The 14,762-nt window shown below is 38.0% G+C and overlaps 1 protein-coding gene across 3 annotated transcripts in view; it reads left to right on the plus strand.

Annotated features, from left to right (window-relative positions):
• The window catches only part of DCDC1 (doublecortin domain containing 1), a 505,142-nt gene that overhangs the window by 423,675 nt on the left and 66,705 nt on the right, over window positions 1–14,762 (plus strand). For all 3 annotated transcript variants that reach the window (XR_012093393.1, XM_008002854.3, XM_073017517.1), the window contains exons 23-24: window positions 11,143–11,324; window positions 14,600–14,692. Coding sequence is in view for 2 of the 3 variants with exons in the window: in XM_008002854.3 (XP_008001045.3) it covers window positions 11,143–11,324; window positions 14,600–14,692 (275 nt within the window). In the remaining variant the exon portion in view is untranslated. The remainder of the gene's footprint in view (window positions 1–11,142; window positions 11,325–14,599; window positions 14,693–14,762) is intronic.

A 14,762-nucleotide genomic window follows, 5' to 3' on the forward strand; every position in this document is an offset into this window, starting at 1 on the left:
CTTATTGAAGTTATGTGACTCCATCCCACTACTTCCCTTTATACAACAGGCCAATTTCAAATAAAAATACACAATGAAGTTGTCATAACCTTTGATAATTTATTCTCTGTAACCATAATAAGAAAAAACAGCCCCATGTTGCTCCATTCATAGATAGCAGACACTTATCTAAATAAACACTTGATTGTCTAGCCTTTGCAATATTATTTGTGTACTGGTGAAATATTCTCAGTTAGGTTAAAGAATAAAATAAAACTTCTTTAGTTCAAATTTTTCTTATTTAGAATTGTATTAAGTCACCCTTATTGTCTGTTACTGTTGTTAACATGTTTACCAAGCAAAATATTCTAGTAAAAATATAAAGGAAAAAACGTTTAAACTGAAATCATTCTTCTCATCAGATTCTTAAACACTTATTTATACTGCTTTCTCCTAATTAAATGCAATTAATGGTATTTATGCACTCATCTCACAAATTTGTGCATCATGATTAGATGCTTTTTCAGTAATATTCACAGTTTTCAGACTTTGTTTGTAATTTATTTAAAACACTCTCTACAATATAGTTGCAAGATTCAAGAACTTTTCAGGGAATGTAAGTTAATATAATAATGTATGTTGTCCTAGCTTTTAAAAATTCTTGAAAATTACTAGTAAATTTAAAAATGTTTAAATTTAAAATTTTAAAAATTTTAAAAATTACTAGCTTTGGAAATTTTAGATTGGCTAGGGAAAGCTTCATTGAGGTAATATTTGAGTAAAAGACCAGAAGAACAAGCAGATCTTTAGGAAAAGAGCATGCCAGGAAATGTAAACAACTTAGATGATGTGTTTAAGGGACACTGAGTTAAATATGACAGAAGCAGTGTGAGTGAAGGAGAGGGCAGCAGGGGATAAAGTCAGAGAGAAAATAGGGGATACTGATCATGCAGGGCCTTCCAGGTCATTATAAGGCCTTAGGCTCTTAGTCTGAGATAGAAAGCCATGGGAGGGTCTGGAGCAGAGCAGTGATATGCTCTGACTTAAGGATAAATAGGTTAATTATGACAACAGAGTAAAATGGGTTGAGGTAGAAACAGGAATAAGCAGTTAGAAGGCTTTTGCATTTCCTAATGAGAAGAAATAATTTCTTGAACCATGATGGTAGGAAGGGAGGTGATGAAAAGTAGTTAGTCCTTGATATAGGGTCCTTGATATAGTCTAATAATGCAAGCACGTTTTACTGATGGATTAAGTTAAAACTAAATAGCTAAAATAATTTTGTAAGACCATATATTAGAAATTTACAAAGATGTTTTAACTAACTTGTGAGAGAATAAAGCATAATGAAAATTTTAAAAAGGAAATATTTAGAATCAAAGCAAAAGGTGTGAGATTCAGCTAAAGCATACCTGAAGGAAATTTATAGCCCTAAATGCTTGTATTAAAATGGAAAAGAGGCTAAAAATTAATGAGATAAGCATCTGTTCTGCCAATGGTGACAGAATGAGGTCAAAGAATTAGAAGGAAAGAAATAGTAAATTATAAGAGCAGAAACTGATACAATAGATGATTCATATAAACCAGAGTCATCAAAGTCAAATTTAGGTTCTTTGAAAATATTAATAAAATCGACATAATTGGCAAAACTGATTAAGATAAAAAATAATAATATTAAAAATGTTATCAAAACTCCAGGGGTTCAGTCCAAGTCCTGCTGCTTGCCATACAGAAAACCAATCACTGAGACAACCAGTATTGCCAGGGAGGAAAGCTTTAATCTCATTTAATTGGGCTGCAGCCAAGGACATGGGAGATCAGTTTCAAATCTATTTCCCTGGCCAATTAAAATTAGGGGTTTATATAGGAGGAAAGAAACACAACCATGTATGGAAAAACAGGAAGTAGGGAGAGGTAAAGAAGAGGGATTGGTCAACAGGAAGCAGGTGGTTGGTTAAGCAATCATGACAACTGGGGGTCTGGCATCTCATTGTCCAGATACAGTGATCTGGTATGTTTTAGTTCCTTGATGCTATCTGGGAGGCCTGATGGTTGGCTTCCTGAGAAAGGAACTCAGATAAGACAAATGTAACTTTCTCAAGTTTCAAGACTGGAAGGGTAAATTTCTATGTTTATTTGAGAGAAACTATTAACATAAGGTCTATGGGATAACTGGGCCAGTTTCAAGAATAAAAGATATGAATATAGAAACTGAGAGATTCAGAAGATCATAAAAGAATATTACAGGTAACTTTGTGCTAATAAATATAGTAGCTTAAATAAATAAAATGGCCAAATTTCTGGACAAAAGTAATACAACAAAATGGACCCAAGAAGAGACAGAAAGCCTAAATAGTCCAATAACCATAGAAAAAATAGAATCAATAGTCAAAATTTCCACACAGAAATCATTTCATGATCTAATAGTTTTACTGACAAATTCTAGTAAACATAGGAAACAAATATTTCAGAATATAAGAAAAGAAGTGTGAGAAAACATTTTAAATGGTCCATTTTCAAGACACGATAAATCTAAGTACTGGCAGCCAGCCTGCAAATGTAACAAACTGCTGGGCTCATGCACCTAGAAGGTCACAATAAGCAAACAAAATGTAGAGGTGGGGTCAGCTCATTAAAGAGAAGAAAGTTTCATTATTGGGAAATTGAAACTTAATTAAGAGGGGAAAGGGATGGTTTATAACCTTATAAGGGGAATAATGAAACTTAGGCAACATTCGGGAAGATTTTAACCCCATAGTTCTCATCCAATGAGGAACTGGGAGAGGGACTTGTGTGGTGAGAGATAAATTACCTGTTGTGACTGCCCCAATGTGCCTGCTCACCAGACATCTGATCTTTCAAGACTGTTATTAAAAAGTCTAACTTTTGCAGTTCTTTGTGCCTCTAAGTCCATTCTTTGGGTTTGGACGGGTGAGTGTGTTTCTCACAACCTGGTGGCCCATCCACGATCTCTGTGCCTGCATGGAGTGGGACTCCAGCCAAGAGGGGAGAAGTGTCCCACCCAATTTAGGTGGCTTGCTGTGTCCGGGTGTCCCAGCTCCCCACTGAAGCCATAGATAAACCCGAGACTGTTATTCAGGAGACAGTGGAGGTAACACAGGGAGAATAGTAAGTACCGCGGCAACCAGGCAACCTCGTGCCTGAGCCAAGGTAGGAAAATTGGACTATATGTACTGCCTTGGTGGTTGGGCATTTTCGGAGGTTGAGTATGTGTGTCTGAGACATATCCTAGATACAAAGCAAGTGCGGAGTCCCAATCTGTGGTTCCATTATTCCGCGAGGGAAACAGCTGGAGACAGACAAAGAAGTTGATTCACAGGGTGTAAAAGAAACATCCAAGAAGGGGGTTGAGTACACAGGAAAACTCAGACATGAGGACCAGCTGAAAATAGGAAGCAAAAATTCTAGGCCTAGGGAACAAAGGAAGGAGGGAGCCAATGTGGCCACCTCCGACATCCCCGCAGATAATTCATAGGGATGGATGTTACAGGCTTGGGGAAATAACCCCCAAACCAGGAATAAGGAAAAACAAAAAATGATAAAGTATTGCTGTTTTATCTGGCCCAAAGACCCCATTAGTAAGCCTTCAGTCATTTAACCTAAGTTTGGCTCAGATGAGGATTGGGTGTGTCAAGCTTTAATTCTCTATGTGAATAATAAAACCCCATCCTCACAAGAAGAGATAGGTTATGCTCTCTGCTGGATCAAGTAATTAGCCCCCATGGTCCCCCTCAAGGAAGAAAGGGAAAAAGGGATAAAGTAAGAAAGGAAATTAGAAAGAGAAAGAGGAAGGAAACAGCAAATGTAGAGGGCCAGAGAGGGAGAGAAAGAGTTAAGTTGCTGACCCTGAAGGCAGGGGAGAGCCAGCTGCACAGCTGTGCGTGAGAGCTGGCTGCTAAAAACTTTTGATAAAAGCTGCTGCTGAAGCTTTGTCGTTTCAGCAGAGCTGTCCGTCTTTGCAGACAGACAGGAGGGAGCCAGGGCACAGCACAGCTTGGCTTGTGCTCAGAGAGAGAAAGAGGAAGAAACTGAGTGTAAGGGAGAAAGGAAACAGGAGATTATAGAGAGAGAGATAGAAGAAGAAAAATGAACGAGAGACTGGAAAAGACAGATCAAAGAGAGACACAGAAGGTGAGACTGGGGAGAAAAATAATGTAAAAGGAAGGAAGAGTACAAGAGGAAGTGAGAGGATATGGAGAGGTTGGCAGGGCTCAGGGAAGGTTCTGGAGGTTCAACCAACAAGGAGGTGCAGGGAAAGGGTGCAGTGAGGCCACTGAGGAGGGACAGAGCCCAGGAACTGGCAGATGCAAGTGAGAAAGCGATGTGGAGGAGAGTTTAGGATTAGGCTGCTTGAAGAGTAGTGGTTTGCCTACAGCAAAGTAGCTGTTTGTCAGCAGGGGTAGAAAGGATTCGGGTTATGGAAGGGTAAATGGATGAGATAACTATTAAGGATTTTGTTGTTGTTTTCCTGAGAGGCTGTAAGTCCATCCGGGGCAGCTGTCAGTAAGGCTGCAGAAGGGTTGGGGGGCTACATAAGGAAGATAAAGTAGAAACTGCAGAAGATTGATGGATGGAATGAAAAACCAATTGAGGAATTACTGAGGGAAGCTCAGAAGGTCTTTGTAAGGAGAGAGGAAGAGAAGCAGAAACAAAAAGCGAAAACCATGGTTTCCACTGTAGAAGAGGTAGTCAGGAAAAGGTTAGATCAAGATCTCCCTCAAAGGAGACAAGGGAATGACAGATTTCGACACAGAGAAAGAAGGGAAATGCAGGGAAAATCTCCTAAAACTATGAGTGGATGTTACAAGTGTGGAAAACCTGGGCATTTTTAGAGAGAATGTCCTGAATGGAAGAAAAGAAGAAAAGGTGATCCCCCATCATGACCGTTGATGAAGACTGGAGAAGTCAGGGGTTCCTTCTGAGTAGGTCCCACCAGGAACCCTTGATAAATTTGGAGGTGGGACCTGAGGGAGGAAAATTGACACTTTGGGTGAATACTGGTGTGGCTCGCTCCTCCCTAATTCACCAACCAAGGGGTTCAGAACTCCACCCAATAGGGAAAACTGACACTATCAGGGGTAAGGGGAGGGATTTGAGGTTCTGATATTTAAGAAAATGTTAATTGGGACCACAACAAGTTGAGGGGTCATTCTGACATGTTTCTGAAGCAGGAACTAACCTCCTGTGTAAAATCATAGTTGTGAGATTGGGTTTAGGATTAGGAATAGAGGAAGGACAAATAAAGGTAATGATGGGCCTCCTAACACAGGAGGAGGAAAGAAAAATTAATCCCCTTGTGTGGGTTGGGAAGGCAACAGGGGAGGGCTAAAAATCACACCCTTACAGATTGAACTAAAACAACCTTGAGAAGTAGTTTGCAGGAACAATATCGCATTGCTATTGAAGGGAGAAAAGATCTCCCACCAGCAATGGAGGGATTGATTAAAAATGGGCTATTAGAACCTACATATCACCATAAAATATTCCTTTGTGTCACTTATCTGGGAGGGAGAGTTTCTGTGTTTGTTCCCAGACATCTTCCAGCTGCAGGCATCTTCCCCCAATCTGCTTTTAGCTTCCCTTAGTGTGCCTAAAGGGAAAGGAATGTGCTTATTAAGGCCCACTGTTTTTACTGGGGCCCATTGTATGAGTGTGAAGTTTGGTGATAATCCAGGAGTCTTCCCCTCTCCCCTTCTGTGCTTAAGCTATTTATCTGTGATTTACACCCTGAACTTTCAGGTTGCCCTTTGTTAGAAGAGAATGATTTATTTGAAGTGCATGAGTTTAGGAAGGAAGCTACCTCAAGGGTGTTAAGGGAAATTATGGAAGGTTTACAAATTAGATGGGATTATCATACTCCTTGGCATCCCCCTTCCTCTGGAAAGGCAGAAAGAAGAAATCAAACTCTCAAAAAGTGTGTCACCAAACTAATCTTAGAAACTAAAATGTTTTGAACCAAATGTCTCCCAGTAGCACTCCTTAGGATTAAGACAGCTCCAAGAAAAGACTTGGGATTGTCCGTCTATGAGTTATTATATGGACTCCCATATTTGGACAGGGCTATAGATCTTCCTACTATGGAAATCAAGGACCAATTTTTAAGAAATTATATACTGGCCATATCCTCCACCCTATCATCCCTCAGGTTAAAAGGACTTCTGACTCAAACTCTGCCTCTTAAATTTGCGGTTCACCACTTCCAGCCTGGTGACTTGGTGCTGATTAAGACTTGGAAAGAAGACAAGTTCCACCCAAACTGGGAAGGTCCCTATCGAGTGTTCCCAACCACAGAGACTGCTGTGCAAACAGCTGAATGGGGTGGACTGACTATACTACAGTCAAGGGACTGGTAAAATAGACCCCGGAAGGGAGAGAAAAAGACCAGTGCACAGGTCACCTGAGGAACCCTTAAAGTTAACTCTGAGAAAAATGTAAAAAAAAAAAAAAAACATGGGACCGGGTGCAGTGGCTCATGCCTGTAATCCCAGCCCTTTGGGAGGCTGAGGCAGGTGGATCACGACGTCAGGAGTTCGAGACCAGCCTGACCAACATGGTGAAACCCCATCTCTACTAAAAATACAAAAATTAGCCAGGTGTGGTGGTGCGCACCTGTAATCCCAGCTACTCAGGAGGCTGAGGCAGGAGAATCGCTTGAACCTGGGAGGCAGAGGTTGCAGTGAGCTGAGATCACGCCACTGCACTCCAGCCTGGGTGACAGAGTGGGACTCCACCTCAAACAAAAAACAAAAAAAAAAATTGTTTTTTTTTTTTCCCCCTGTGTTGGGGAAAAAATCCCACATTTTCCACCCAGCATAACACATACATCTCCTTTTTCTGCTAGTATCATGTCTTAACGCAAGACATGATATTTTTGTTCCCTGGGTTTCTTTCCCTGTGTTGACAGCCCCTAACCCATATACCTGAGGTGCTACTTTTGGTTCTTGGTCTAGAACAGCTGGATTGTCAATGGTGATGAGTACAGTATTACATTCTAAATTCTGGCAGTTATTTGGCAGGGAGCCCTTGGCCCCTTGGACACATGTAGTTTATTCTTCATGTGGCTGGGATGGGCTGCTATACAAAGAACAGAAGGTCAAAATGGAAACTGGCAGGGGCCTACTCCCTACCCAATCAGGCCCGAAACCAAATAGCTGCTGCGTTTGAGTCAGCACTCTTCCGGTGGTCTACTATTAGGAGTATGAATTGGATTAACTACATCTATTATAATCAAGAGAGATTCATCAGTTATACTTGGAATGCCCTCAAAGGGATGGTTAGCCAGTTTGATGCCACCAGCCGAGTGGCCTGGGAAACAGGCTTGCGTTAAGACGTGATACTAGCAGAAAAAGGAGATGTATGTGTTATCCTGGGTGGAAAATGTTGTGGGATTGTGAACAAATCACCCTGGGGGTCTTTCCCTGTGTTGGCAGCCCCTAACCTATATACCTGAGGTGCTACTTTTGGTTCTTGGTCTAGAACAGCTGGATTGTCAATGGTGATGAGTATAGGATTGCATTCTAAAATCTGGCAGTTATTTGGCAGGGAGCCCTTGGCCCCTTAGACACGTGTAGTTTATTATTCATGTGGCTGGGATGGGCTGCTATACAAAGAACAGAAGGTCAAAATGGAAACTGGCAGGGGCCTACTCCCTACCCAATCAGGTTGGTGATTAATGTAACCAAGACGGTAGCATCCCAGACTATAAGATTTGATGCCTGCCAGGTTTTACCTTGTGGGAATTTAGAAAATCAGAGATAGCTCTTGCAGGCAGATAAATATCTTTGCCCTGAACCAGATACAAGTTACAGTAGGGTATTACCCTGCCCCAGCTGGGATAACATATGGTGGACTACCCAATTTCAGGGTTGGACAGTAAACATAGGGTAAGTAACTCTGAACTGGAGACCCTTGAAGAATAAACTACATGTGTCCAAGGGGCCAAGCGCTCCCTACCAAATAACTGCCAGAATTTAGAATGCAATCCTATACTCATCACCATTGACAATCCAGTTGTTCTAGACCAAGAACCACAAGTAGCATCTCAGGTATATGGATTAGGGGCTGCCAACACAGGGAAAGACCCCCTAGCGTGATTTGTTCTCAAACTAAGCAAGGACTCAACCTCCCATTTGCCTGGGACTACTCCAAACCCAGACCCTAATAAACACTTTGCCAAATAATGACCCTAAAAGGGTAAAAATAATTGAGGTAAAGGATTTAAGGCAAACCTTAGAAATTTAGACAGCGTACAGGGATGTGAATGCCTGGGTCAAAAGGGTCAAATTTTTGGTACAAACCCTCAACAAGAGTAACTGCTGTGTGTGTGCTGCAGGGCAACCTCAGGCACAGGTGGTTCTGTTTCCGCTAGGATAGAATACCGATCCTAAAGGAATGCGTTGCATGTTGGCTCTGTACCAGGATAAGGATGCTTGGGGAAATGAGACCTATAAGACTCTGTCATTGCTCTTTCCCACATTACAGAGGTCGGATCCCAGAGCAATCCTCTCATTCTCTGTAGGGAATATGAACCACTCCTCTTGCCTCTCTAGGCAGCGGACAGAGTTCAGTAAGCCCATGGGAGAACTCCCAACTTGTACCTACATCCTAAATGTCACTGGTTAGTCAAGCCATGGCAATTACTCAGCTCTCCATATACCCTAGGCTGGTGATATTGTGGGAAAAGGAACCTCCATAACCTGTTACCATCCAGTTGGACCGGGACTTGTGCTTTAGTCCAACTGGCCATTCCATTCACCCTGGCATTCCACAATTAAGATACCTGATACCTGAAAATACACATGGCCACTGAAACTGGAGAGATTTGACAAATTCTTTTGATCCCAATATATATGTTGACTTGATAGGAGTCCCTAGGGTGTCGCCTAATAAATTTAAGGCCTGAAACCAAATAACTGCTGGGTTTGAGTCAGCACTCTTCTGGTGATCAACTATTAAGAGTGTGAATTGGATTAACTACATCTACTATAATCAACAGAGATTCCCCAGTTATGCTTGGAATGCCCTCAAAGGGATGGTTAGCCAGTTTGATGCCACCAGCCGAAAGGCCTGGGAAAGGCTTGCATTAAGACATGATACTAGCAGAAAAAGGAGATGTATGTGTTATGCTGGGAGGAAAATGTTGTACTTTCATTCCTAACAATACTGCCCCAGATGGAACCATCACAAAAACTTTTCAAGGGCCGATAACTCTAGCCAATGAACAGTCAGAGAATGCTGGAATTGATGACCCATTTACGTGTTGGGTAGAAGGTTGGTTTGGAAAATGGAAAGGCATGATAGCTTCAATCCTTACATCTCTTGTAATTGTGGCAGGAGTCTTAATAGCAGTGGGATGTTGTGCCTCTAAGTCCATTCTTTGGGTTTGGATGGGTGACTGTGTTTCTCACAAGAAGCAATACTTTCCAACTCATTTCATGAGGCTAGCATAAGGTTCATATCAAATCTTGAGGAAGGTAATAAATGAAAATTACATGTTAATTTGATTTATGAATGTACATGCAAAAATCTTAAAGAAAATATTAACACATTTAATTCAACAATTTATAAAAAGTGTCATACATCATGAGCAATTTTCATTTATCCAGGAAGGCAATATTAAATTTTTTTAAATTAATGTCATTAACACATAAGTGATGAGAGTTTAGTTATATAGGCAAATCTCAGTAAATGAAGGAAAAAGAACTTTATATGATTTAACATAAATTCAAGAAAAGATATTAGCAAAATAAAAATTTCTTAACCCAATGTAGAGCACTTATATCCCAAAGAGACTTTTAAAAAGCTAACCAACCTCATTCTTAAATGTATATGAAATAGCAAAGGGCCAACAAGAGCCAATTCCCAAAAAAAGAAAAACAAGGTGAGCATCTTTGCCCTACCAGTTATCAAGACTTACCACATAAAAATATATTGTAATCAAAGCAGTACATTACTGTGAAGGGAAAGACAAACTGACAAACTGAAGAGAAACAAAAGCAGATCTGCACTTACATGCAGTAGTGATATTTTACAGGATGATCATTGCAGATTAACAGGAGATGCTGCCAGGACAATTGTTTATGAAAGTAGAAAAAAAAAAAAAAAAAGAAAGAACGAACGAACTTGGACCTTGCCCAGCATCATCACTGATCATCCCTTCCCACATTTACTCTTCTTTCACACACAAGTGTCTATCTCTGTGAACAGCAATACCATCCACCCAGTTACCCAAGCTGTGAACCTGGAAGCCCCCTTGCCTCCTTTTATTGCCCCAACATCATATTCTATTAATCCTCAAGTCTACCCCTCTTTTTACCAATCCTTTACTGCATTAACTCCTACGAAGGCTTCAGCAGTCAGTTCTACGACATTTTAAGAAAACTCAGGTTAGGTTCTCCTCCTATGTGGTCCCATTACACCTGTAACCTGTCGTCATACTTGCACTATTGTAATTGCCAGTCTATATTTAGGTAAGTTTCTGAAGACCTTCTAAAAATTATTTGAGGAAGAGTATCTTGTGTGGTTCATAGTTTTATTTTCGGTGCATAATGTCATGCCAGAATATATGGTAAACATTCAAAAATATTTGAAGAATACATCAATTAATCAATAAATGATTTTATGGATGAATAGATACAAACTGAATTAAAAAGTAACTGAATTCTACAACTGAAACATGTGAAATGTGTTTATGTTCATTATTTTGTTTTTTTTTGTTTTGTTTTTTTTTTTTTGCAATATTCTCCAAATATATTCCTTTTTTTGCCAAATAGATTTAGTTTAAGGCGGTATTATTTCAGGCTATTTTAAAACCACTTTTGTCACATTCCTTCTTCACGCTGATTAAAGATATTTAACATGTAAGCAAAAATATTCCAAGTTCTATTTTTCGAGAATGATGTTTCTCTGAGAGGGAATAAATCATTCATCTTGCAGCATAACACAGGCTGTTACAGAAATTTTAAAAATAATTATCTTTCCTCTTAAAACATTAATTAGAATTGTCTGGAACATCTTAGGTACCCCAATACATTTTTGTTGAATGAGAGATTAAAGGTATAAACTGTGTCCAATATTTTTTAAAATCTAGACATGACCCTTCTTCTATATTTATTATTATGTTTTTGTCATTTCTTTCTGAAGGAGTTTGATTGGCCGATACAAGGACTGCTTGTTCCGAGCAGTCCTCCCATGAAAAAACCCATCTGTAAGACAACGGAGCCATATGCCCCTGTGCGACTCAGAGTTTTGCGGAATGGAGACAAGAATAGAAACAGATCCCTTACTATCCTTGGTCCAGACATCTCACCTGGATGGAAAACACAGTAAGAACAACTTGTTCAGACTTATTAAATACACTTCCTAGTTTCTACCGATTTTTGTGTTCTTCATTATGGACGTTTTTCTGTGGGAATTCTGTATTTATTTAGCAAAAGGGCTCTCATATTGATATTTGAAGATGAAAACAGAAACTAGGACTCATTTAGTTTCTTCATCAGGAATTTGATTTGAACTCTGCTGATACAGAAGTTAATGGATTAGAAATGAGTAGCTCTGATTTTTAAAAGTTCTATTTTTAAAAGTTCTATGATCAATGTATATTTGAATTAGCATTTTTGTTTGAGTTTTATAAATGTGTCTTGAAATAATTGAACTCAACATCCTTCTTAAATATAATTTTGTAACTCCTTATTTAAGTTAAATTATACATGATTATGTTTAAATCTTTATAATATTTAATGAACAAATATAGTTCTCAAAAGTATAACTTTATATAATTTATAGTCTTCCTTGGAATAACATTTTAAAAGTTTATCACCCTAGAAAAGCATTTATTGACACTTTAGCTTGCATTATTATTGGAATAAAATTTTCCCAATAGCCAATATTTTCTCCAACATTGAAGAAAAAGCGCCCACTGTATTTTCATTTTATGACAAAAGGCATCATAGATCAGGGAAGAGCTCTGATGTAAAGAATGAGTTAAACACATTGTTTCTCATATTATTAGCAACGATATTACCTCTTGACCTTTCTTTTGAGATGTTTAGAATATTTGAGGCTGCTGATAATAGTTTAATATTACTTTGTTCACATTGATTAAATATACTTCATACATCGCTGAACAATGAGTAACATTCAGATTGGCTGACCACTGAACTGCCTGTAAAGATGATAAAGTAAAAAATTAATCTTCAAAGTAAAGTCAAGCCTGAAATTGAATTCTTTGACGCATACATTTCATAATTAGCTCATTCTGCTAGATGTAAAATGTGAGGGTAATGTCCTTAAAGTAATGTATGACTCTTCAAAAATAACACCGGAAGTTAGCACAAAATTTCTGTTTCTTCCTACATTCATTTTTTTTCTTGTTTTGCATCTTTAATTGTGGCTCAAAGTTACATACAGATATTATCTTATCACATCAATGTTTTAAAATGCATGGTGCAGTCAGGTAATCCAAACAAATTTTAAGAGATTGAAACGGTAAATTTGGACAACTCTTCTAGCACAGAATATGTGAAACGCTGTGCTGCCCATATGCTATGTTCATGGAACAGTGTGTCCCAGTTCATTAAGTATTCAGGTATTAGAGTCACTTAGTTCACCATGTGAATTAATTACTCCCAAATAATTAAAATACACTGGCATACACTTAACACTAAAACTCTACTACATATAGTTTAATTTCTCTGCTGATTCACAAAGTGTTCTATAAGATCATCAATAGCATTCCCCCACACCGCCCCCTGACAACCCACACCAGAGCTGTATGTAAGTACTGGTTCACAGAAGGTTTAAATGGAAAGTCTTGGCTTACATTGCAGGATGGCTGCATTGTCCAGCTTCAGAGAGCTCTGCTCACATGGTTATCTGTATGAATGGCATCCTAGAGTTGTGCCAGGCAGAACCCTTGCTGTGCCTCAGTGTATTTAATAAATACAAGTTACATATCTTCCAGAAGAAATAACTTCTATTGACATATAAGGATATATTACTTTCATTAACTTGAAACTCATTTATAAGAAGAAGGAGTGTTGGGCTGTTTAGTGTCTTTACAAGCAAAATCATGCTAGAATGATGAAATATAGATATACTTTAACCAAATCTTGCTCTAGTAACATGCTGTCCTTTGGCTATTTAGTAATTTACTGGAGATAGTTTTGAGGAGTTTTTGTTGTTGTTATTAGTTCTTTCATCTACAAAGCCTAAGGAAAATCAAATAGTATTTGTTCATTAATTAGTCAGTTATTACTCTAGTGAGTGACAAGATCTTGTCAATTAGCGTTAATAATGACTGTCGAGTTCATATAAATTAAGACCTTCATAATTTTTCTTGTGTCACAGGCAAATTTCATCTCTCAGAAATGTAAGTTAAACAAGAAAAATTTTATAAGTGGTATTTAAGGAATTTTAAGAAGAAAGGCCCAAGATGAAGCTCTGAAGTAAATTTTGTATTTTAGATTATTACAATATATGTATTACTTATTAGTAAGTTATGATCTCTGAACTCACTTGAGCTCCCTAATAGAGCTTGTAAGGCCTTTTATGATCTATCCCTGCATATTTCTCTAGCTCTATTTCCTATCAACACTCCCCCTATTCCCACTCTCAAACCACCCGCCACCACTTTCCAACACTTTCTATGTACTTGAATAATAAAAGTCTTTTGAGAATGAGTTTAGATTTCCTTTCCAAATATTGACCCTGAATGAGATGCTCTCTCCTCTCGAGTTAGTTGTGGCTGCTATGTACTCCACTACTCCAGCCCTGGGCCTTCCACCAGTACAGCACCTACCATTCTGTTTCATGATTATCTGCTTATGTTTCATCCATGAGACAGAGAACAGGGATGCTTCATTCATAGCAGATGTACAATCTGCTATGTTACAATCATAGATCATTGTGTTCTGATGAATCAAGTTTTAAGGTATTAGAGAGTCACTTTGTTAACCACATGATTAAGGGCCCACATAGGCCTTAAATTAGTGACCACGAAATGAATGAATGGTTAGCTATATTTGATCACCATTTGCAGTGAATGAATGATTAATTATGAAGTATTTGATAACTATTTCATTTAATAAAATATACAGATTCTAAAAATGCACAAAATAGTTTTCTAACTTAAAACTATGAGCAGATATATATTCAAATTAAGCATCTTTTTCTATGATCATCATTGTTTATTTTTCAGTTTAAAAATTTTAAATTTGGGGTTAATAGTAAGATAATATACTAGTAAAAAATTACAGGTAAAATGAATGCAATCTCTGAATTTTCTTCAAAGTTGAAAAATTTATATTTCATAGTGTTCAGCATTATTAGAAGAGAAATAAAATAGTGAAAATGTATTGTCTTATAAAATTACTCATAGTATGAATATTTATGTAATAACGTCATGTTATTTAATATTTAATATAAAGTTAAATATTTCATTGTGATAGTTTTTGAAACTGTATATTTTAAAGAAAGAGATTACTTTAGGGCAAGTCATGATAAATTAAGACCTTATAATTTTTCATATATTAAAATACGTCAAGAGATAATTGACAGTGTATTCTGACATATCAATCAAATCTTGGATCATTTGTTTCAGAAGTGTTCACACTGAAAAGAGAGAGAAAATCTGTGTCACTAAATATACTGAAACAGAAATGGACCAGATAGAATTTCACCAATTTTTGGAAAGGTAAGCACTTAATATTCTAAATGCAAATGCGTTTTCCATTTAAATACCTGAATGATTATTTATAACAGAT

Source organism: Chlorocebus sabaeus, chromosome 1 (genome assembly GCF_047675955.1).
Source record: "Chlorocebus sabaeus isolate Y175 chromosome 1, mChlSab1.0.hap1, whole genome shotgun sequence".
NCBI classification, from domain to species: domain Eukaryota; kingdom Metazoa; phylum Chordata; class Mammalia; order Primates; family Cercopithecidae; genus Chlorocebus; species Chlorocebus sabaeus.